Genomic DNA, 21,317 nt, shown 5'->3' on the forward strand with positions numbered 1-21,317 from the left:
GCCTCTTCTAAAGAATATTAAAGCTTGTAGAAGTACTACCTAAATCCATTTATAACAGTTTTTTTGGCATTTATGCAATGGAAAATATACTGTATATCCTCAAAAGATGGAGTGTTATGCATATACCTTATTTGGAAAGTTCTTGTCTTATTGGTCTGGATTATAGTAGAAGGATCAAAATACTGGATCCTTATATCAAAAGTCAATACAGATTCTTAACTAAAATGAGAGCTGCCCAAATTGATCCTGAAAACTATTTCATATCATGTACAGATGCTGTAGCCTTTAGCTGGTCAATGGCATGGAGACTTCAGATAGGATACAGTGGAGTGATGAAAAACTTTGTTTAGCCTAGGATGCTGTGATTCATGCTGACCTTTACAAGACAGCCTTGATACTAGGGATCGTCTTGTGTTGTGTGTACAGCCCCTAGCACAGTGGGGTCCTGGTCCATGATTAAGGCACTTAGGTCCTACAATAACAAAAATAATACCAAATGTATGTTTGGTAGGAATCTTTGGTCTGCTAGATAGATGGTTCTATATATTGATGCTTTAAAAAAAAGTTGTGCATTTCTCTGTGGGTGATGGCTTAGTTGTGCATTGGCATTGCACAAAATCAACTTTCAAAACTAAGCGTACATCCTTGCTAAGGCAAATAGAAGAGCTGTAAAGCTTTCGGATAGGCTGATAGGCACTGTCTTACCGCAGAGTGACAGGGCAATGGAAATTGAAGACTTTTCTTGGAATAGCTCATGATGTGCTTTCTAGAACAAAGCTGTCACTGTAAACAGCTGCACCTCGTCATGTTAAAATCAAATCCAAGTAGAGCAAACAGTCTTGTATTATCCTCTTTAGTATAAGGGTCAGGGTAGCTTTTGAGTTCTTTCCATGCATCCTATTAGGAGCCTTCTGCTTTCCATGTAAGATATCGGCATATTAGAGAAAATGGCCTTTTGGAAATTTTCTCCAAGAATACTGATACAAAATTTGTCTAGTGCAGTGGGTCTCAAACTTTTTTACTGGCGACCCCTTTCACATCACAAGCCCCTGAGTGTGACCCTGCCCCCCTCCCCCAAATTAAACAGACTTTTAAATATATTTAACACCATTATAAATGCTGGAGGCAAGCAGGGTTTGGGGTGGAAGTTAACAGCTCGCAACCCCCCCATGTAATGACCTCGTGACCCCCCCTGAAGGGTCCCAACCCCCAGTTTGAGAACCCCTGGTCTAGTGATTGGAGCTGGTAACTCTGGAAACAGAACCCAAATTCATGCTTGCTATGTGACTTTGGGCAAGTCACTTATCTCTATTTACCCAACTGTACAGAACATTAAGTCTTGCATCTGTTCTAGGTTTAAGTCACTTGAGACTATTTCATGGAAGGTGCTCTATTGTTTCTCTTAAACGCACGGTAGGGCTTTTTAGACTTGAAGAAAAAAAATTAAGTCTGCCTTTAGATAAACTTTCACATGGCAAGTGAGAGAAAGTAATGAGTCTTTGGCTCACAAGGTGGAGGTAAGGTTGAAAAGAGAAGAGCATTTAGCATCTATGGTGCAGGAAAGCAGAATATTCAAGTTATTTCAGTGGTGACCGCCCTTCCCACCTCCAAGATACAAGCTAGTGTGTTCGAAGGAAACTTCCTAAAGTTGGCCCAGGTTCATTAACAAGTGACCCACCTGTCTTTTATTCATAAAAAGTAATGTTATCTTTAGCACAAGGATCATGGGGACCATTCAAGCCATGGTACTCTTGTTAAAAGCTATTTACATATTGTACAAAAATGTCAATATCTACATATTTGTCCATGCAAACTACTCTGAATGAAAGGCTTTTGCAGCATCTTAAACTATAATTGGAGAAGACCTGGGTCATCTAATCTTCCCCTGCTAGTATGGGATGGATTGTGTCATTTGTTTTTTATATATTTGGTATATAATGTCTTTGTTAGTGCTTTGTCCAGATATGGAAGATGCATAGTGGTCGTCTTAATACCAGAAATAACATACACTGTCTTAAAATCCCATTAAAACAAAAATGGCCTTAGCTAGAAACTTTCTGGATATAAGCTCTCTCACAATCTAACAATGTTTTACATTGTCTGGGAGATGGGACTTCTGTTAAGTTTAATATAATAGTTGCCAGGCAGGGATCAAAATTTTGGCTCTCTGTTTCTAGGCCATTAGGTGATGGTAACACTGAAGAAGTTTTAAAGTGGGATATATGTATCCTTTAGTGACTTATATTTTTGTGCAATACTCCCTGAACATGATTGATTGTGGGATCCTGGAGAGAGGTACTGTTGAGCCTTTGTTAGTCAGATATCCTGGTGACTGCAGTAGAAACATCTAGATCTTTGGCGGGGGACAAGGGGAAGGTTTGAACCACCAATCCACAGTACGGGAGAAGTGATCAAACTGAGCTTGTACTAATCCCAGTGCTCCAGAGCATCAAATTTTCAAAAATTCCAAATGTCTGCTTTTGCTTTGTCTGTAAAAGATGTGGATTTTTTTTGAAGCGTGTTGATCTTTGAGGATTTGTCGAATTAGTGTTTAAATTTAACTATCCGTTTGGAAAGTGTTCCCGTTAAGCTGGTATAACACTGTAGGCGTTCACTCTAAGGGACAGGGTGTGACTGGTAAACTTTCATTTTTATGTGGCTGGTCAAATAGATAATGCTAGTGAGCAAATTAAGGGGAACACATTTGCTGAAATCTAAATAGTAAATTGGGGGAGGGGATATCCACAGAATTGCCAAGAAGCGTATCAAGGCTTGTTCAGCCTTTCAACTGAATTGCATATTTGTCTGTTTTGCAGAGGAGGTGGCCAAGTTAGAGAAGCACTTAATGCTTCTCCGCCAGGAGTATGTAAAGCTGCAGAAGAAGCTAGCTGATACAGAGAGGAGATGTACTCTGTTGGCTGCCCAGTCTAACAAAGAGAATGCCAGTGACTCTTTCATCAGTCGACTTCTCACCATTGTAGCTGAGCTTTATGAGCAGGAGCAATATAGGTAAGAAATGCATCTTGGGACTAGAAGCAATATTGAGGCAACTATAAATCTCTTCCTCACCAGCTATTTCAGATTCTGAGCTCTAAGGGGGAGGGACTGTCTTGCATTGTGTATTTGGTTAAAATCAAGTATCAGCCTGTCTGATGAATCTAATCAACCAGTTCTCTTCAAACATGGTATGCTTCAGGATAACTTAACGGGAAACTTACTGTGTGAAGTTTGATGCTGGTGTCTTATTTTGTTCAGATAACACCTGCTTTATTTTTACAAAATAGTGTTCTTAAAACCAGCCATCTCTTTAGGCTTTTCTACATGGCGTAGCAATGCAAGAGGAGTGTGATTTGTAAAGCGCCCTAACGTGGTGTGCTCTAACTCCCCACCCCCACCAACCCTGCTGGTGTCTTCTGGCCGTCTCTAAATGGTACCTAATCTGACTATTAATGTGAACCTTTTTTGAGGGGGCCAGCAGGATTTGCATGGGGCAATTAGAGCGCTTTACAAATCACATCCCTCTAGTGCGCTTTGGTGGCACTTTGTAGACAGTCCTTTATCTGAGACTTGGATGATCCTGAAAGAGCATTCCTTGTTCACTATTTGTATTGGCAACATAGTGTAGAGCTAGACTTTTGTATTATTTCTGAAGTTATTGGAAATGAAACGCAGCTTGGAGAATAAAACTGTATGCCTTGTTCCATCTTTCAGGCTTTTTTTCTTGGAACACCTCTTATTCATTTTTGCATTTGTCATATTTCATGTGGAAGTTGACTTCCAGGGAATGTTTATTCCATGGATAAAACAAGGCAATGGGAACATTTCTCTGCTACTTAATTATGATACTGCAGTGATTATACAGATTTTAAAGTTTTTAAGGACCCGTGCAAAAGCTCAAGTCCTTCTGAATAGGAGTAACCAGGTCTTAAAGTGGAAGACCCTAGGTTTGGGTGAAATATGCTAATACATTAAAAAAAAAAAAAAAAAAGGCATTATCTTCTATTCTTCTGAGTAGAAGTCTGTCGCTTCCTAAAAGGATAGGACCAGAAAAGGTTCTATAATTCATCTTTTTCTAGTGTGCAGGAAATCTGATTCTAAGCTGACTGTGTTCTGGCCATCCAGGTAATAAATCTAGGACAGTGGTATGTGCCACTTCTAAGAAAAGATTGCATTAAATCTGTACTAGCAAATGTAGTGTAAAGTCCAGTATGGAAAATGGGTTATGGAGTATGTGTTAAGGACAGCTCTTAATAGTCTAACACTGTGCACTGAAAACTTTGAGCCAGGTAATTTTGACTTTATCAAGTAAGCAGTTGATTGTCTGTCTTAAAAACAAACACAAAAAACACTACCACCTCTGCAAAAACGCACACAAGGATCAGGAAAAATCAATCTGTTTGGGGAACTAGTATAACACATACTACTTTGCAAATTTGACTTTAAATTTTTTTTAACTTGTATCTTGCCATGTACAAATTTAATCAAGTGTGATAGCCAAAAGAGTTTGTATGAAAACATTGATACACAAAAAAGAATCATAACCTAGATCTGCTCTGCTTTGAGTGTTGAGGGTTTCATAGCTGCTCTCCCCCCCCCCCCCCTTTTTTTTTTAGGAATAGGGTAGTGGTCCAAATGTTAGACTCAAATAAATGTTTTCTTTTGGGAATAAGCATTTAAGTTCCCAAGGAAGGCTTTGTTAGGTTTGGGGTGGGGTGGGGAGTAGTGATGGTGAAGGTTAATTGAAGTATTGCTTTTGTTAGCAAGAACAAATGGATGAAAAATCCATGTTCAAGAACATAACTCCTCATCTATATGTTAGATGGAGAAAATGATCAGTCTGTGTACTGCTTCTGAATAAAAAGAATGCTCTGACTAAAAATGATCCATATGGGATCAGTGTTCCCTGACAGCAGCTGTACTGGAAATGGGGTATTTCTGGGTTTTTGCTTTCATACAGGTTGACTGCTCTGTCAAATGTGCTTTGTTTATAGTCCTTTCAGTAATCTTTCCTGAAAGCCTGTGTGGCTGACTGCAACATAGTATTCTCTGGGCTGAATCTTGGGTCTCTACACTCCCCATCTCCTCAATTATTCATTTTGGTCTGTGCTGTATGAACTGCTTACTGGATATATATATTTTTTTTAATGAAAATCACAGGGCTTAGCTTGTATTTTCCTTGTGGCAATGACAGTTGGGTTACTCTTAAAAATATCTTACTTAACTAGTTGAAAGAATGAACCTAGCGTTTTGCATTAATATATTAATGCAAGAGTCTTCTACCTAATAGTAAACAATTCAGCCTAAATTTAGCTGCTTAAATGTTTTTACCTTGTAGATATTTGTGACAGATGTAGAGTCCATAAGTGCCTAAGCACAGGGGGTTATGTTTGTATATATGTGTGCTTTTTTTCTTCTATCAGTGATCTGAAGATAAAGGTTGGGGACAAGCACATCAGAGCTCACAAATTTGTGTTGGCAGCCCGCAGTGAGACTTGGAGTCTAGCCAACCTAGTGTCAACTGAGGAACTGGATCTGTCAGGTTAGTTGCTGCTTGTCGGTGTATGATGCTTTGAATGTCTTTGGAACAACTAATGAAAGGGCCCTTTGGGAAAAGGTTACATCTCCTCATTCAGAATACTACTCTGACTACAGAGAGTTTTCCATTAATTATGGAGCTTGGACTGTTTCTGTAACATGGTAACAGGCTTGCAAATTTAATGTTAGTTAAATCAATAACCCACCCTCTCCATTTTAATGATGTGGAAGGTAAGTGTGGTGTGGTTCACTCGCTTCCTTAATAGGGAATTAAACATAGTGTAAAAAGCAAAGCTGTCTGAAAGAGCCAGATTACTCCTTTGCTTTAAGTTGTCTATGAATCTAGCCTGCTTGATATCTTTGAGAAAATGTGCCCTGGCACATCATCTTTAGAGACCTGTGGTCAAATAGCTTATCTAGGCTGCAAAAACAGCACCTACTGCTGAACCCAAATGGCTTGTGAATTTTCTCTGAGAAGCACTCTACTTCTGGTTTAAAAAAAAAAAAAAAAAAGGGAGTAATCACAAATTGCCATTCACAATAACATTTCTGAGTTTAAAGCGGGATATAGCCGGCTTTTCATTTCATGTGCTCGTACAGTGATGGGTACTACTTATAATCACTCTGAGAAAGTGGACATTGAAAACTTCCTCCTCTGTTTGCTTTACTATCTGAAGAACTAATATTGATCAAGTAAGTTTTTAGTTTTATCATAACACTAGAAACTTGTCTGTCTGCCTCTTCGTGCTGCTCAGTGACAGTGTTGCATGAAAGCACTTTTCAGCAACACTAGTACAATCAATGCAAGTCTTGGAATTGCCAACTGACACAAGCTTTCTTAAATGTAGCTTTTTCATGATGAAAAGTGCTCCATATTCAATGCTGGGCTGAGTAAGTAGTTTTCTTAACTTCTAGCTTACTAACTAGATGAAAATGTTGATTAAACTCTGTAGAGAACTGAAACTTAAGGGAAGGTTGGACAGTGTCCATTTCAAAAAGTGCAGGAGTTGATGTGACTAGAATGATACCACATCTATTGAACTAGTCTTACCTGGTAAAGATAGTATCTTGGTTCAGGGATTGTACATAGTTCCTCTGTTCTGTTGCCATGGTGATCCCTGATGGCTAGTTAGAAAAGTTTGTGCACCTTTTAACAAGATGACTTGGCCTCAACCTGATTTTAGTGGAACAAAAGATAATGTTATCCTTTGAGCAAGAGCAGCTTGCAGATGGAAAGGGATGGAAAACTTAAAGTATGGCCTGTCAGTCTGCAAGACTAAACTTCTGGCACTGCTATCAAAGCTTTTGATTAATCATGAATCCTAGAAACAAGCCACACTTTGGGAAGAAGCAAGCCATAGCAAATCATCTTCTTTGCAGAAGCTTCACTTCAGAAAAGTTCCCACACCTTCCTGCCATCCAAACAGCCCAAGAAATAGGTCAGAAGATATATTACATAAACTGCTCTTCATGCCAGTTACTGTACCTCTGGTTGTGATAACCTTAGTGCTAGCATTACAAAGCTCCTGATGCAAAGTGTTAGGATAACTTGCATTAACACTTTATTGGGAAATCCTGAATTTAGTCACTGAGAGATTAAGGAATAGCAGTTTTATATCCTCATTTCAAGACTTGTACCATACAAATACTGAATATCCAGTTATCGTTAACATTTAAGTTGGGACTGTAGTAAAAGGAAGCTATTTCCCTCTGGACAAAGTAATCTTTATTAAAACTGTGTCAGTTGTACATGGTCATGATGCTCATTAGGACTATTTCACCTGAAGCTGGGTCACCTAGTGTATCTGTTAGTCTTCGAGAGTGAGACACAGACAGACATGCACCCAACTGTTAGATTTGAGACTAGTTTCACATGCACATTCCATTTCTGAGCCTATTGGCTCAATTTCATAAAAACCTCCTGTAATTGACTGACTAGTACCGTTCCATAGTCCATATGGTAAAATATCTGTAAAACATTGTTTCTAAACATTGTTTAGGTTTCCCTCCTTTCGGAAAAGGAGACACTAAATGACAGTGTCCAAACTGAAGAGCTGTATAAAACTTGCTCTCTAGCTGCTTGCAGCGTTATAGCTTTGTTGGTCCCAGGATGTTAGAGACAAGGTAGGTGAAGTAATACCTTTTCATGGACTAGTTTCTGTTGATGAGAGAGAAGCTTTAGAGCATACACAGAGCTCTGTGTAAGCTCAAAAGCTGGTCCATGAAAAGAGATTCCCTCATCCACCTTGTGTCTTTAGCTACTTTAAAGTAGCTTGGCCTGTTCTGCTTGAGATGTTTACCTTACTGTGCTGGCACAGGTTGCTGTTGCTTAGGGAGTCCTGTACCAGGTGGTATCTGGAAGAATAGTTAATGCATGGCCTGTAAATACTTCTTGAGTCTACAGGATACATCTATTTAAAACATCCTAACCGTGTGTAGAAGCGAAGTATCTGGGATTCCCCTGCTTCTGTCCAACAAACCTGATTTTAAAACATTTGCTTATTCAACACAAGTACTTTATTAAGTGTCTTTTTTTTAAAAAGCAACTCAGTTGATGGAATATTACTAATAGTATCTTTATTGTATTGCTCCAATTATGAGGGCATCAAGCTCCTGTGTACACCTGTAATAATGTCTTGTTATCAGGAGCAAGTTTAATATGGAGCTGTCTAAACTAGGTTTAAACTCTTTAGAATAGGTAGCAATTTGCAGAGTTACAAGAATTGATACCTCTGTCCTCTTGTGACAATGGGTTTCATATACTGGAGTATAGGAACTGTAAGAGTCCTGCAGAGTTAAGAAATGTAAATCAAATGTCTTCTGCTAATCTAACCATTTGAAGTTAACTTTTAAAATATCTTGCCTTTCTCGATCACCTTTCCTATGGAAGGATCCCAAACAGCATTGCAAACTAGGTATAAGAATAGCTGGAGCCACCCTTGGGTGGTAATAAGCAGCTATTAATAGCATGCAGCAACACTATAGCACAGTATAGGGCAGGAAGAGTAACTTATACAAGTGAAATTGGCAGAAAGTAATTTTCCATGTTGGAATTGGACTAGGACGTCAGGGCTAATATCCCCTTTTAGAGAAGAGATGTTGGCTCTCGTGTGTGGTGAGGTCAACCACTGTCTTAATATGGTAACTTCCAGCAAGAGTGTCACATAACATTGAGTTGGATCAGTACTAAGGAAGGAAGTGTGCCACCTTCTGACTTGCAAGAACACTGCTTACAGCACCATGGGTTTTCTTTGGTCATCATCAATCACCCAGTGATCCATTCCCTGTCGCTTAGTCCCAGCTTCTGTCACCTTAACAGTCAAATATGACTGACAGAGGTCTGGAGGATGTTGTACTAGTGAGTGCAAATAACGTGTTTAAAAAATTTTCTACAGTGGAAAAATATTTCATTGCATTCTTTTATGCTTGTACTGTAACTCCTAGCAAGTGTGAGACATTAACCTACAGGTAACATCTGAACTGGTTCAAAGTAGTTGTTTGGCTACTGAACCATCATTTTAGGTTAGTGTTTGAACTGGAACCAAACTGCTGAGATAAATTGATGATTCCAACCAGAATTGAATCAGATTTAACCATTCGACTCCTTCATTCCAACTACAATTTTCTTTGTTTTAGTACACTTGGTGGCATTCTTAGGAGAACAGTAAGTTGCACAAAGATCTTACGGTGTTAATGTTATCCCTCCCCCCCCATACATACTTATCCAGTATGTATGGGGGGGGGAGGGATAGCTCAGTGGTTTGAGCATTGGCCTGCTAAACCGAGGATTTGTGAGTTCAATCCTTAAGGGGGCCACTTAGGGATCTGGGTCAAAATCTGTACTTGGTCCTGCTAGTGAAGGCAGGGGGCTGGACTCAATGACCTTTCAGGGTCCCTTCCAGTTCTGAGAGATAGTGTAATGTAATATATGGAGATATACCTATTTTGTGCTGGGCCATAAAGCCCAGTCTGCAAAACTACTCATTTTGGGGGGGTGGGAGCTAACTGGGTTTTGGTATACTTAGTGTGAATTTCAGGCCCTGTATGTTCATCTTAACAGTGGGTAATGGACAGCAAGGTCCGGAAGGAGCATCCCCCATGTAACTGTTGACCTGCCTTTTCCCTGCTTAGTTGGCGGTCTAAGATAGATGTCTGTGTCATTTTAGAAACACTTGATTTGGTTGGTAAAATTACAGCTATTTCAATTGAACTGCAAATATTTGAGACTTAAGTAGCTTGATTTTTTCACCTTGTCACTTTTTTCACCAGATGCTGACCCTGAGGTGACCATGGCAATGCTGCGTTGGATCTACACAGATGAGCTAGAACTGAGAGAAGATGATGTATTCTTGACAGAACTGATGAAATTAGCTAATCGGTTTCAACTACAACTCCTCAGGGAAAGGCAAGTTGCAGTGACTGTATTCAAGCTTCTAGCATGTTGTGGCTGGGCTCTAATTAGCCGGGCTCTTGGAAATCTGCTATTTGTGCTAATGTAAATAGCTGTTACGTTGCATCCTATTGTTAGCACATATTAACTCATGGGTTTGAGTTGAAGATGGAAGATACTATTTTAAAACTTTTATTTGATTTTTAATTCTAGAACAAGAATTTCAGCTCATCATAAGCAGAAAAATCAAGCTTTGTCCTTTTCACTGTTGCACAAGCCACTCTCGTGTAGTTCACTCTTTAATCCTGTATATCCCCCAACTCACCAATTACCCATAAACCCATGCCCCGCTGTGACATGACTAGAAAACCCGAGTGAGTGGTACCTTTGAGTTAGTTTCCTTTCCTGAATTTTTTTCTATAACAAAGCAAATCTGTTATAGTATTGACAAGAAATGGCTTCACTCTTCAGCTTTTTTTCCCCTCACTGTTCAGTGACTGGTTAAAATGAAAATGCAACCTTATCCGTAGTAGCAATATATCTTGAACATATTGGCTATTTTAAATGCCAAAGTTTGGCCATCCTCTTAATTATAAATCGCTTCAGATTTTTAAAACTAAAACGAATATTGCTAAATGACATGCTTGGGGAGGATGTAGAGTAAGAGGGAGGCAGGGCAAAATGATCACAGGGATTAATGTTGTTCCTCACCCACTCTTCCAAAGGGGGGAGAGATGAAATAAAGCATCCTCTTACTCTGGGCTTCTGTCAGTTATTGCTCAAATGGCCTCTCAATTTCTTCCTTTTTTTTTTTTTTACCTGCCAGCAGTTGTTGGCAGCATTAAGTAGGGCTCTTAGCATAGTGTGAACACTTGCCTGGAAAACAGATCAGTCTCAATCCACAGGAACAAACTTCCCTGATCTAACTTCCAAGTCATATATCTTGTCAGTTCACAAACTGCTGTTTGTACCTAGTGATCTTCCATTGCCTTTGGCCCGGTTACTGAGGGGTGCCTTAAGTCTAGCACTTAACCTCATTTTGGCACTTTTTTCTTCATTATGCCTAACAATGTCTAATTTTGGCTTGTAATCCTTTATTGTAGATTTCTTTTTCATAGTACTAAAAAATCCAGTATTCTAACGATTATTATCCAGTGTCTTACTACAGCCTTTAGCAGAAATGCAGGTACTTTCTGGTGTCTTCTACTGTACTTCTCCATTTTGCTAGTTAAGCTTCCAGTAATTGATGGGAGGCAATGGTATAATTATACAAGTATGCTGATAACTAGATCCCTTGACCATATGAAAGCTACTTTCAGTCTCCTTGACTTGTACAACATGCTATTTTGTAAGTTTGTAGGCTTAGCAAAAATGAATGTTCTCATGCACCCAAAGAGTGTGACAGGAATGATTGCTCCCCAAGGATGAAAGTCTTCACTTTCCTGTCTTCCATACACACCTGCATTTTAGAGTACCTTTTACAGTGTTCGTTCACTCTTAAGCATGAAAGCTGGACCAGCTCCACTGGGTGTCAAACTTGGTGATAGGTTTCAGAGTGTTAGTCTGTATCGGCAAAAAGAATGAGTACTTGTGGCACCTTAGAGACTAACAAATTTATTTGAGGGTTTTAGCCCACAAAAACTTGGTGATGTGAGACTGTTGCAACTATTGTCCTTACAGTGGCAAATGTATTTCAGCCTACTTCAGTGGGAAGATTAGGGTGTCTTCCCTTACTTTGGAGGGAACTCTTTTTAATGTGCTGTTCTCTCCAGAGCGGTGTGAAATACACTATTACAGGAGTCTTTAGGTTGGTCAGTTTTATAAAGCCATTTCTGTGGAAGCTTTTCTAAGGAGGCAGTTGTATAAATAATAAGCACTTGTATAGTACTGGTGAACATGACATTGCTTCACCACTGTTAGCATTCAGATGTTTCTGTATTTGAATGACCAGCTTTTATTGGAAATGGGAATCTGACCTTTCTTTCCTAAAAACTGATCCAAACTCCATTTCTTCGTTCTGGCAGGTGTGAAAAAGGAGTCATGTCACTAGTAAACGTCAGGAACTGCATTCGTTTCTATCAGACTGCGGAGGAGCTAAATGCTAGCACTTTATTGAACTACTGTGCTGAAATAATAGCTAGTCATTGGGTAAGTACTGTAATAGAAGGGGCATGGAAAAGAGTAGCCTGCAGGCTGAAACTTTGAAAAGATTTAAACTTTAGATTTAGTGTTGGATTGTATTGATACGTAGCACTTTCAAACTTCAGAATCACATTAAATGCTAGTATTGTGTGTTAATGGATCTAAACCCACACTGTTTTAAGACTTGCTTTTCTGTCCCAGAAGAGATTGCCTGTTCCATCACATCCAGTGCCTTCCTGGAACAGGCATACCTTGTGGGAGAGAAGGGGAAGAGAGGAGATGGGACCTTCTTCGTGTCTGTTTTTCAACCCAACCTCTTCCCTGAAAGCTTGCCCATTTGTAGAAAGCAACCCAAACCATTCTTTCAATTTTTCATCTTCCTGTGTCTGTTTCCTTCTGGGATCAAAGTACCAAAACACTGAAACTGATTTAGTAGAAATGGAAATATGGCAAGAAGTTAGCTACTGAATCTTGCTGGAAAGCCATTTCAGTTTTCAGCCAAGTTTAATGGGTCCCACTAGTTCAGACAGCTATCAGTATAGCTAATTTTGAACTGTCTGAAGTTTGTCCATCACTGGACTGTGGACAATTTGGGATTCTTGCCTTTACACAAACAAATTTCCCCTCTTAAAATTGCCATCAGAAGTAGTAGCCAAACCATGAAAAGCTACATACTTAGCTTCCAATTCCTTTTCCAGCACAGGAGTAATAGGAAATCTTGCGTTTTTGATATACAAACTTTTTTCTCTCCAAGGGGAGGTTATGAAAGTTTGTCTAACCAAGTGATAAAGGATTGTTCATAACGAAGTCTGTCTTTTCTCTAACAGCAGGCTCCTATGTTATGGATTTATAAGACTTACACTGAAGATGACTGTAACTTCTGGAAATCAGATTTATCAGGATTTTATCTTCTGTCCAAAAATACCATCAATGGTGACTGTATTTTTGGCAGAGGCTCATCTTCACTACCTTAGAGGCTGAAGGCTTTTGTATTTAACCACGCAGTGCAGCTGTTGGTAGCATTTATGGGCTAGAAACAGTAAAGAGGAACTCTTGATACCCTACTGTTATCTGAACTTCAGGGTGGCACTTCATTCATCCTAGAACACACCGGGCAGCTCACTATTACTTTGCAAAAGTGAACTGTTCACCTCTGCTTTCAAGTAAATAGACTTGCTCATAAATCCTGAGGACAGGATCCAAACCTCTCCATGAAAACCATCATTCTTCATTGGCCAAATGGACCTGTGTCTAGAATAGTCCCAGTTACTAGAAAGACCCTTCTGGTATTCCAGTATTTAGATTTTGGGGAATACGTTTTCTCCAAATATTAAATAAATATAGCTCCTTTTCTGGATCTTCTTTAAAACACTCCTTGCTTCTACAATTGTGGGAGTTGATGGGAAGTGTCAAGTATCAAATTGTGCTATACTAGATAGGTGTGCAAAGACTGTTTTAAGCAGACCAACTTTTTGGAGGAAGGTCTCTAGTAACAACTGTGGAACTCTTACTAGTTGAATCTGTAATATCTTTGTCCTTTTTTATGAAGTGCCCTTTATCTCTCCTCAGGAGGAGGATGTAAAAATGCATTTTTGGGGTGCCTTTTGTAAATATGGAAGTTGCTTAAATTCCCATTAGAACTAATAGTTGAAATTTCAAAGTAGGTAGATGTAAAATGAGAATATTCACAACTATCTCTTCCCAGACTTGTTGGATTACCACTGGATGGCAGAAATCTGCTAGGACAGTTCCTGTGGGCTCTTTGTACATGTCACACACCTCTCCAAAGCAGAGCCACATGGAGCCTTTGAATCCGTTATCTTCAGTGTTCCATACTGCAACATTACTTCGCTGAAGGGCAAACAACCAAAACTCCATTTAATATGAACAAAAAGTACAAGTATCGATATGGAAACAAGCCAATTTCACTTTGATTTCTTCTTGTTACTCACAGGATGACTTGCGGAAAGAAGACTTCAGCAGTATGAGTGCTCAGCTTTTGTATAAAATGTTCAAATCCAAGACTGAATATCCTTTGCATAAAGCTATTAAAGTGGAGAGAGAAGATGTTGTTTTCCTGTATCTTATTGAAATGGATTCACAGGTATGATGAGCTTTACTGTATCTGTTTGAAATGGAGTGAACTAGACACATTTTTCTTTACTTTGATGCTAGGTATGTGCTTGGGCACTTTAACAGTCAATTTGACTTACTCAGGCTGACAAATGTAGGGCTGGAGAGTGACATACTGTGAAGGAAATCATAGAAGTTAAAGAAAAAACATATTGAGACTTTGTTTAGAAAGCACATAATGTTTAGCTACCTATCTCAAAAGGTACTGAATTCACTAGTTAATGTTTGCAAAGTGCTGTATAAAAATACCATGTATTAAGAATGAGGATGGAGTATGGCTTGTCTGGTATGATGATTCAAGCATTTCAGCTACAGTTGTTGAAATTGCATCCATGGATAAAACCAGTATAAATCCAGTACCTTTAATAGCCTTTACACAGTAATTTAGCTTGTATTTTTCTTGCCATTAGGACTATGGTGGTAATGTCACCTTTTTTTAGTTAATATGGTTAAATGCTCAGTTCCTTTCTATTGTATATTTGTCACTTTCTTTGAAACAACTATATCTGAAGAAATAACATACTGCCAAGTCTCTTTTGAAGTCACAAAAAACATTAGTTTCCTTATCTGATTCAGATTCAATATAAATGTATGACTTGAGAGCTGTTGAAAATCTATTTCAGTATCTCCACTTACACAACTCTGACAGTAGAGAATCCCTGATGGACAGATTCTGCCTTCTCATAAACATTGAAGACCAAATTTCCCAACTAATTGTTTCAAAACAAACTTCAGGATCAGCTTTCCAATTAGAGAGAACTTGCTCTCGGATGTACTTTAATTCAGTCTCAAGATATAGTCCCTTTGTTTACTCTGTGTATGTAAGACAAGTCTCTAAAGAGATTTAATTAGCTATAGTACTAGCATTGAAACTTTCCTTTAACAGTAGGTCACAGTTAACCAATATACAACTTAAAGTTGCATATTGTTTGAGTGCTCCCTTGCATATATTTAATGTCAGCCCACTAAATTGTGTTTTGGTTTTTGTTTTGTTTTTGTTGTGGTTTTTTTTTTTTGGTAGCTGCCTGGGAAGCTCAATGAACTGGATCACAATGGAGACCTTGCTTTAGATTTAGCCCTCTCTCGAAGATTGGAAAGTATTGCAACAACATTGGTCAATTACAAAGCTGATGTGGATATGGTGGACAACAAAGGCTGGAGTCTGTTACACAAAGCCATCCAAAGAGGTAAGGATATTGAATACAAAAGTTACCATTACAGTATAGGATAACTTGCTTTTGCAACTTTTATCCAGTAGGAAGTATATCCTAATTGAGACTGGTTTTTATGCATCTCTTCATAGCTTCTGCCAATGACTCAATTTTAGTTTCAAAAATTCCTTCACAAAAGGAGACTGTTGAAGCCCCAGGTTTAGGTTTATATAAATATATTAACATGAATAGAAATGACGGCGTTAAGCTTCATGAAAAGGATTCTTTTTGGAAGTAAACGCTAGCTTGCTGGGTTGGCAACTGAAATGAAACTGCTAGTTTCTCTCATATGAACTAAGTCAGTGTTGTCCTAGTCCAAGGTGAATAAAATTTGGGGGGGGGGAAGAGTTCAGAACATGGATGTTTGAATCCTAGTTCCATTTAACGGAGGAGTGATACTCCGTGCCTAATAAGTCGTTTAGACTGGCTAAAACCTCAGTAGCTCATACAGATATCTAGGAGAGGGTGAGCAGAGAGAATTTCTCTTCCCTCTTTTTCCTTCAGGGTTGCAAGGAGTGTAGTAGCTATTTGTACAGTAGTGAGTTAGTTAATAGGGAGAGTAGTTTTTCACCCTTCCTGCAGACAGTAGTCCTCCCTATCAGCTGGTTGGAGGAGGACCCTAGTCTTTCATGACAGTCAATAGTAGGTAGATGTCTGTGTAGGTGACTGACTTTTTTTTCCTCCAAGTTCCAGTGGGCAATAAAACCTCATTTGTACTTAAGTCAGTGACTGTACTTGGAAACTCTTGAGCTGCTATCAACACAAGAGAAGGAAAGCAGATACATGTGAGGATTCACAGAACCCAATAGGAAATGGTTGCCATGGCAGTAATGCTCAGGAGGCTTAAGAACTGAGAAACACCTTCTTGGCTTACATCTTCCCCTGACCAGATAGGGCTGCATGAGTCTCTAGTATAAACCCTAGTGGCCTCATTGTATGTTACTTAGCCTTTTGTTGTAGGCATTTATTTCTTTGCTCTGACCGGCTGCAGTAGAATGTTGCTGTTGCTGCTTGCATGCACACTTGGTGAACAATAAATTAATGCTTCTCACAGGGACGTTTCTCAGTATTCATACAAACAGCTTATTTACATCTGAAGTAGTTTAGGAGCTCAAAAGGCCAAGCAAACTTCCTTCATTAGCCTTAGGTTAATTGCAGGTAGTCACACTAACTCTACCAGTAAAGTACAGGGTGGGGGGGCGGGCATGACCCTAGGAAATACTAAGCATGCAAGTGCAAGGGAGCTGATTACACTCGACTCCTACTGCCAAGGCTAAGCCTTCTAGGAACTGGCTTTACATTTGTGAAGGTTGCATTTAATAAAACCATAGAAACCTTGCAGAAGGGCAACCCTCAAGGGCTTCACCACTGTCAAACGTCTTAATTTAGCCTTTAAACATGATTACTTAAGTTGTATTTTCTTGTCAGTTACTTTGAAATTGATCTTTCAAATCTTTCAGGTAACTACCTCCTGGTACTTGAAGATGCAATCAAGTAGTTTACTGTTTGACATCTCCGTTGTATTCTGGGGGAACAGACTGTAGAGTCAAACCAATGATCTGACTTTACAGTACTTCCAGGATCAGCCCAATTTCTCCTGACTGAGGGAAGTTCTTCAGATTCCTGAAAAATTATACTTTTAATGGGACTCTTTAACTATAGAGAGAGCATACAAAGCTGCATGCTGATAATGTATGATTCACTGCCATATCAAAACTGTTACCTGTGAATTGGGAGGCCTTTTAAAATTTTTTTCCTCTGCATTCTCCAAGGTTGCACTTCCATAAGTTACTGGTCTTTGAAAGTACAGTACATTGTTGTACTTAACCAAGCATGGCCGGGGAAGGAAGAATGGCTTTAAGGCACTGGACTGGGACCTAGCATTTATGGGTCAATTCCCAGGTCTCCCACAAATAGTCTCTGATTTGTAGAAAGTTGCTTCATCTTGCTGTAAAATGGGGAGAATACGACTCTTCTCTGGCTTGTCTGGGTAGACTTTAGAGCTTTTGAGGGGCAGGAAATGTCTCTTAAAATGTTGATGTACAGTACCTACCATGATAGGGCCCTGACTTCTGTAGGCACTACAGTGTAATGTAAATATCTTTAAAAAATAACTAGAGCAATGGCGTAAGCTGGTTCCACATACCCAGACCCTTTTGTTTAGTAACATGATGGTTGCGACCCCTGACATCTGTTGATGTCACCCAGGCTGATAGCTTCTGAACTAGAGGGAAGTTTGAACCAAAATGACCTATAGGTATAGCCTCTGTCATACAGACTTACACTCTGAAAAGCTTAAAAATAGTTAGAATGAGACTTTCCTACTACTTTATATAACCAGCTTTAACTTGTGTAAACAAGCTCCTATCTGTTGCTATTGTCCTATGACTCCATAAAGGCTCTAGTCCCATAGCGGGACAACCTTTTCTCTAACTGAAAAGCAACAGTTTTGGCATAGGGACTAAGGAACTCACTCCGGTATGCTTTAAAACATTTTGGCCAAGTACTTCCATTCTAGCTCAAACAGAGTTAAGTAAACCTTTAAATAGCAAATACTGGCTTTCTAAGGAAGCCCGTTAATAAGGGGGAAATGTATCCTTTTTGGAGGGGCCAGCCTGACATAAGCTTTATGGTGTACATTGCAGCTGTTGGCTTCTAGCAGGGAGGAACTTAATATCGAGCAACACTTGTATAAGAATACATTTCATGATGCCTATGGAACTAATGTGGATGGCAATCTACTGAAAATAGCTTATGTAGAGCATATAATGAATCTTAAAATCAGATGTGTAATCTCTTCCTTTTGCACATCCCAAAAGGAGATAAGTTTTCTGCCAATTTTCTCATTAAAAATGGTGCCCGTGTGAATGCTGCTACACTGGGAGACCAGGAGACTCCTCTACACCTTGTTGCATCGTACAGCCCCAAGAAGCACTTGCCAGATGTGATGTCAGAGATGGCACAGATTGCAGAGTCCCTCTTACAGGCTGGAGCCAATCCAAACATGCAAGACTGCAAAGGAAGGTGAATATATTGGTAGCAGTGTCTAGCTTTGGTAACCACTTCTATCTAATCAGTGTACTGCAACTTATTCAGAAGCCTCTGTACTGTCATGGGAATAGACAAAGAGGTCTCAAACCAAAAAAATCAAGCTAGATTATTTCAATGGGAGCCCTGCAAATACCTTCATTTTAACTTGCAGACAGTGGTATTTTAGTAAATGGCATTCTTCTGTCGGGCATTACTGAACTGAAGGCAATGCCTTGGAAATGAGGTGGAGGGAACCGGCTGGTGAAATACATGGAGAACAATTGTACGCTTTATTGATCAGCAATATATAGTTAAGCAATGGAAATAAGAGGTGAGACAACACAGCAAACAGTTGTCACAAAAAGTTTTGGAATCCCCTGGCTAGCAAGCTAAGATGACACACAGTTTTTGCTAGATACTCTAGGCACAGCCACACTTTTGAGTCCCATATACAAAAACACTTCGAAGCTCTCATTGTATCACCTGTTTTTTGGTAGAGTAACAAATGTCATATCGAAGAACGGTGGTAGGCTGTGGAATGTGCAAGACTGCTAGATCTGAGTGATCTACCATTGGGAGAAGTTAAATCTTTAGGGTGCTGCCTAAGATTTACATAGACCTAAACTGCTTGGGTCTTCACCAATCCAAACAGGCTTCTGGTGTCCCTCTTTTCTGTTGAGACAGATTTGTACTTGGCCTTTGCTCCTCCACCACCTGCCCACTGACTTTCAAAGTCTGACCTGAGTCTCAACTTGTATGGGAATGTGAAGTGAAATCTCGATGTCAGAAAAATGCCTTTCACCAGCTTGCAACTACTTCCTAATTGTAATTGACTCTCTCTGCAGGACCCCATTACATGCATCAATTGTTGTTAGGAATGATCCTGTATTCAGTCAGCTTCTCCAGCGCAAACAGTAAGTCTCAGTGTTTTTTTTTTAATTTGAATAGGGTATTCCAAACCACATCATACAGTGGAGAGGAATGTATAGCTGTAAGCTAGTTCTTTTGTTAAACAATAATCCTAGCCACTCAGCATTCCTCAGCTGCTAGATTCTGTGGATGCAACATCGTGCAAGTCTGCATGAGGTAGTGTGTCCTATGTCACCTTGGTTCTATTTCTAGCTTTGCTGCTGGGTGACCTTGGGCAAGTCACTTCACCTTTTCTGTGCCTCCATTTTTCCCTGCTGTAAAAATGGGGATATTGTTACTGACCTCCTTTTTGGAAAGCATTATGGAGGTCTACTGATGAAAAGAGCTATGTAAGAGCTAGCTATTACATAGTTTCAAATGAAAACTTGTATTGCTGAGGAAGCTGGTCTTCTGGCTTGGTATAGATGAAGCAAAAGAGCCCTCGCCCTCTCTCTCTCTCTCCCCCTCCCTCCCTCCCCCCCCCCCCCCCATGCTACCTTAGTTTGCAAGGAAGTGAAGTGCACAGCAATGTCTTTGGGGGTAGGTAAAATAAAGCAGTACTACTCTGAACTAGAATTGCAAAATGGATGAGCAATTATCAGGCTCGGAAATCCTTCTTAGGTCCAATTCAACTCCATGGGGAGTGACTCCCATTAACCTCCTTGGGAGATGAATAAGGCACTTCAGATGCCTTAGGGAGAGCAATCCCTTTGTGCATGCGCTAGGTAAAATGTGTACGTACATGTGTATAGAATCTACAACTGAGAGTCTTTAGTGCTAAATCTCCAACAGAAACCTGCCTCTTTTTTAAGTGACTATCTCAGAGTGGTCATAAGACAGGCTTCACTACAGCCTCAGAATTTTCTTCCCTTGTGGGTTTAACTTCACCATTGGGTTTAAAGGCCTATAAATACAGATCTAAGGAATAGTGGTCTTAGTAAGACCGTAGCAGTTGTGTTTATAGAACTATGTAATGGTGATTCTTTTTAATGGAGTCTTGCTTATCAGATTCTTGGAAGGTGTTCCTTGGTACAGGGTTTTTTAAGAGGCACAAATAAGGGGCTATCTAAAAATCTAACTTTTTATTTGTTAGATTAGACTTAGAATTGAAGGATCATGAGGGAAGCACAGCTCTGTGGCTTGCAGTTCAGTATATCAAAGTGTCGTCTGACCTGTCCATAAACCCTTTCGACGATGTCCCTGTTGTAAATGGAACCTCCTTTGATGACAATAGCTTTGCAGCAAGACTAATCCAGCGAGGCAGCAATACAGATGCACCTGACACAGTAACAGGTAAAACAGAGGTTTGTATTCATATTTAGGCAAAAGGTTTGCATGACAAGGTCACAAATGCAGAAATTGGCATAAAAGCTCATTTAATAAGAACATAAGAATGACCCCACTGGGTCAGACCAAAGGTCCATCCTGTCTTCTGACAGTGGCTAGTGCCAGGTGCCCCAGAGGGAATGAACAGAACGGGTGATCATCAAGTGATTCATCCTGTTGCTCATTCCCAGTTTCTGGCAAACCAGAGGCTAGGGACACCATTCCTGGCTAATAGCCATTGATGGACCTAGCCTCCATGAATTTCTGTCATCTTGCTTCAAAGTAAGGTGGGTGTGGTGATGGTGGGTTGTTTTTGTTTTTGTTCTTTGTTCTACTGAGGTCTGAACTGCCACTGGCCCTATTTTTGTTACCTTAATAGGATAGAATTGGTCCAAAATCACTGTGCCTTCCAAGTCTATCCTCTAATGACTCTGAACCTTATTATATATTGTCTAGCACTCTGACTCATAGCTGCACATGTAAGCTAAAATAACTCAAAACATAAATGGCTAAATGAACTTCTTTCAAAATTTTATGTATACTCTCTCTGATGAGAATTACAGATGCTGTCACGGGGGGTGGAGGAGGCTTATAGAATGGGTGGAAAATCCTGAGACTTTCTGTGAAGTCAGGAATATTCC

General features: G+C 39.6%; 1 protein-coding gene across 1 annotated transcript in view; it reads left to right on the plus strand.

Annotated features, from left to right (window-relative positions):
- ANKFY1 (ankyrin repeat and FYVE domain containing 1) overlaps window positions 1–21,317 on the plus strand; it is a 49,812-nt gene that overhangs the window by 9,368 nt on the left and 19,127 nt on the right. Inside the window, exons 2-10 of the mRNA XM_065418128.1 lie at window positions 2,817–3,009; window positions 5,421–5,539; window positions 9,805–9,940; window positions 11,950–12,073; window positions 14,022–14,171; window positions 15,222–15,387; window positions 18,231–18,435; window positions 19,287–19,355; window positions 20,444–20,643. Of these exons, the coding sequence (XP_065274200.1) occupies window positions 2,817–3,009; window positions 5,421–5,539; window positions 9,805–9,940; window positions 11,950–12,073; window positions 14,022–14,171; window positions 15,222–15,387; window positions 18,231–18,435; window positions 19,287–19,355; window positions 20,444–20,643 (1,362 nt within the window). The remainder of the gene's footprint in view (window positions 1–2,816; window positions 3,010–5,420; window positions 5,540–9,804; window positions 9,941–11,949; window positions 12,074–14,021; window positions 14,172–15,221; window positions 15,388–18,230; window positions 18,436–19,286; window positions 19,356–20,443; window positions 20,644–21,317) is intronic.

The sequence above is a fragment of the Emys orbicularis genome, chromosome 17 (genome assembly GCF_028017835.1).
Source record: "Emys orbicularis isolate rEmyOrb1 chromosome 17, rEmyOrb1.hap1, whole genome shotgun sequence".
NCBI classification, from domain to species: Eukaryota; Metazoa; Chordata; order Testudines; family Emydidae; genus Emys; species Emys orbicularis.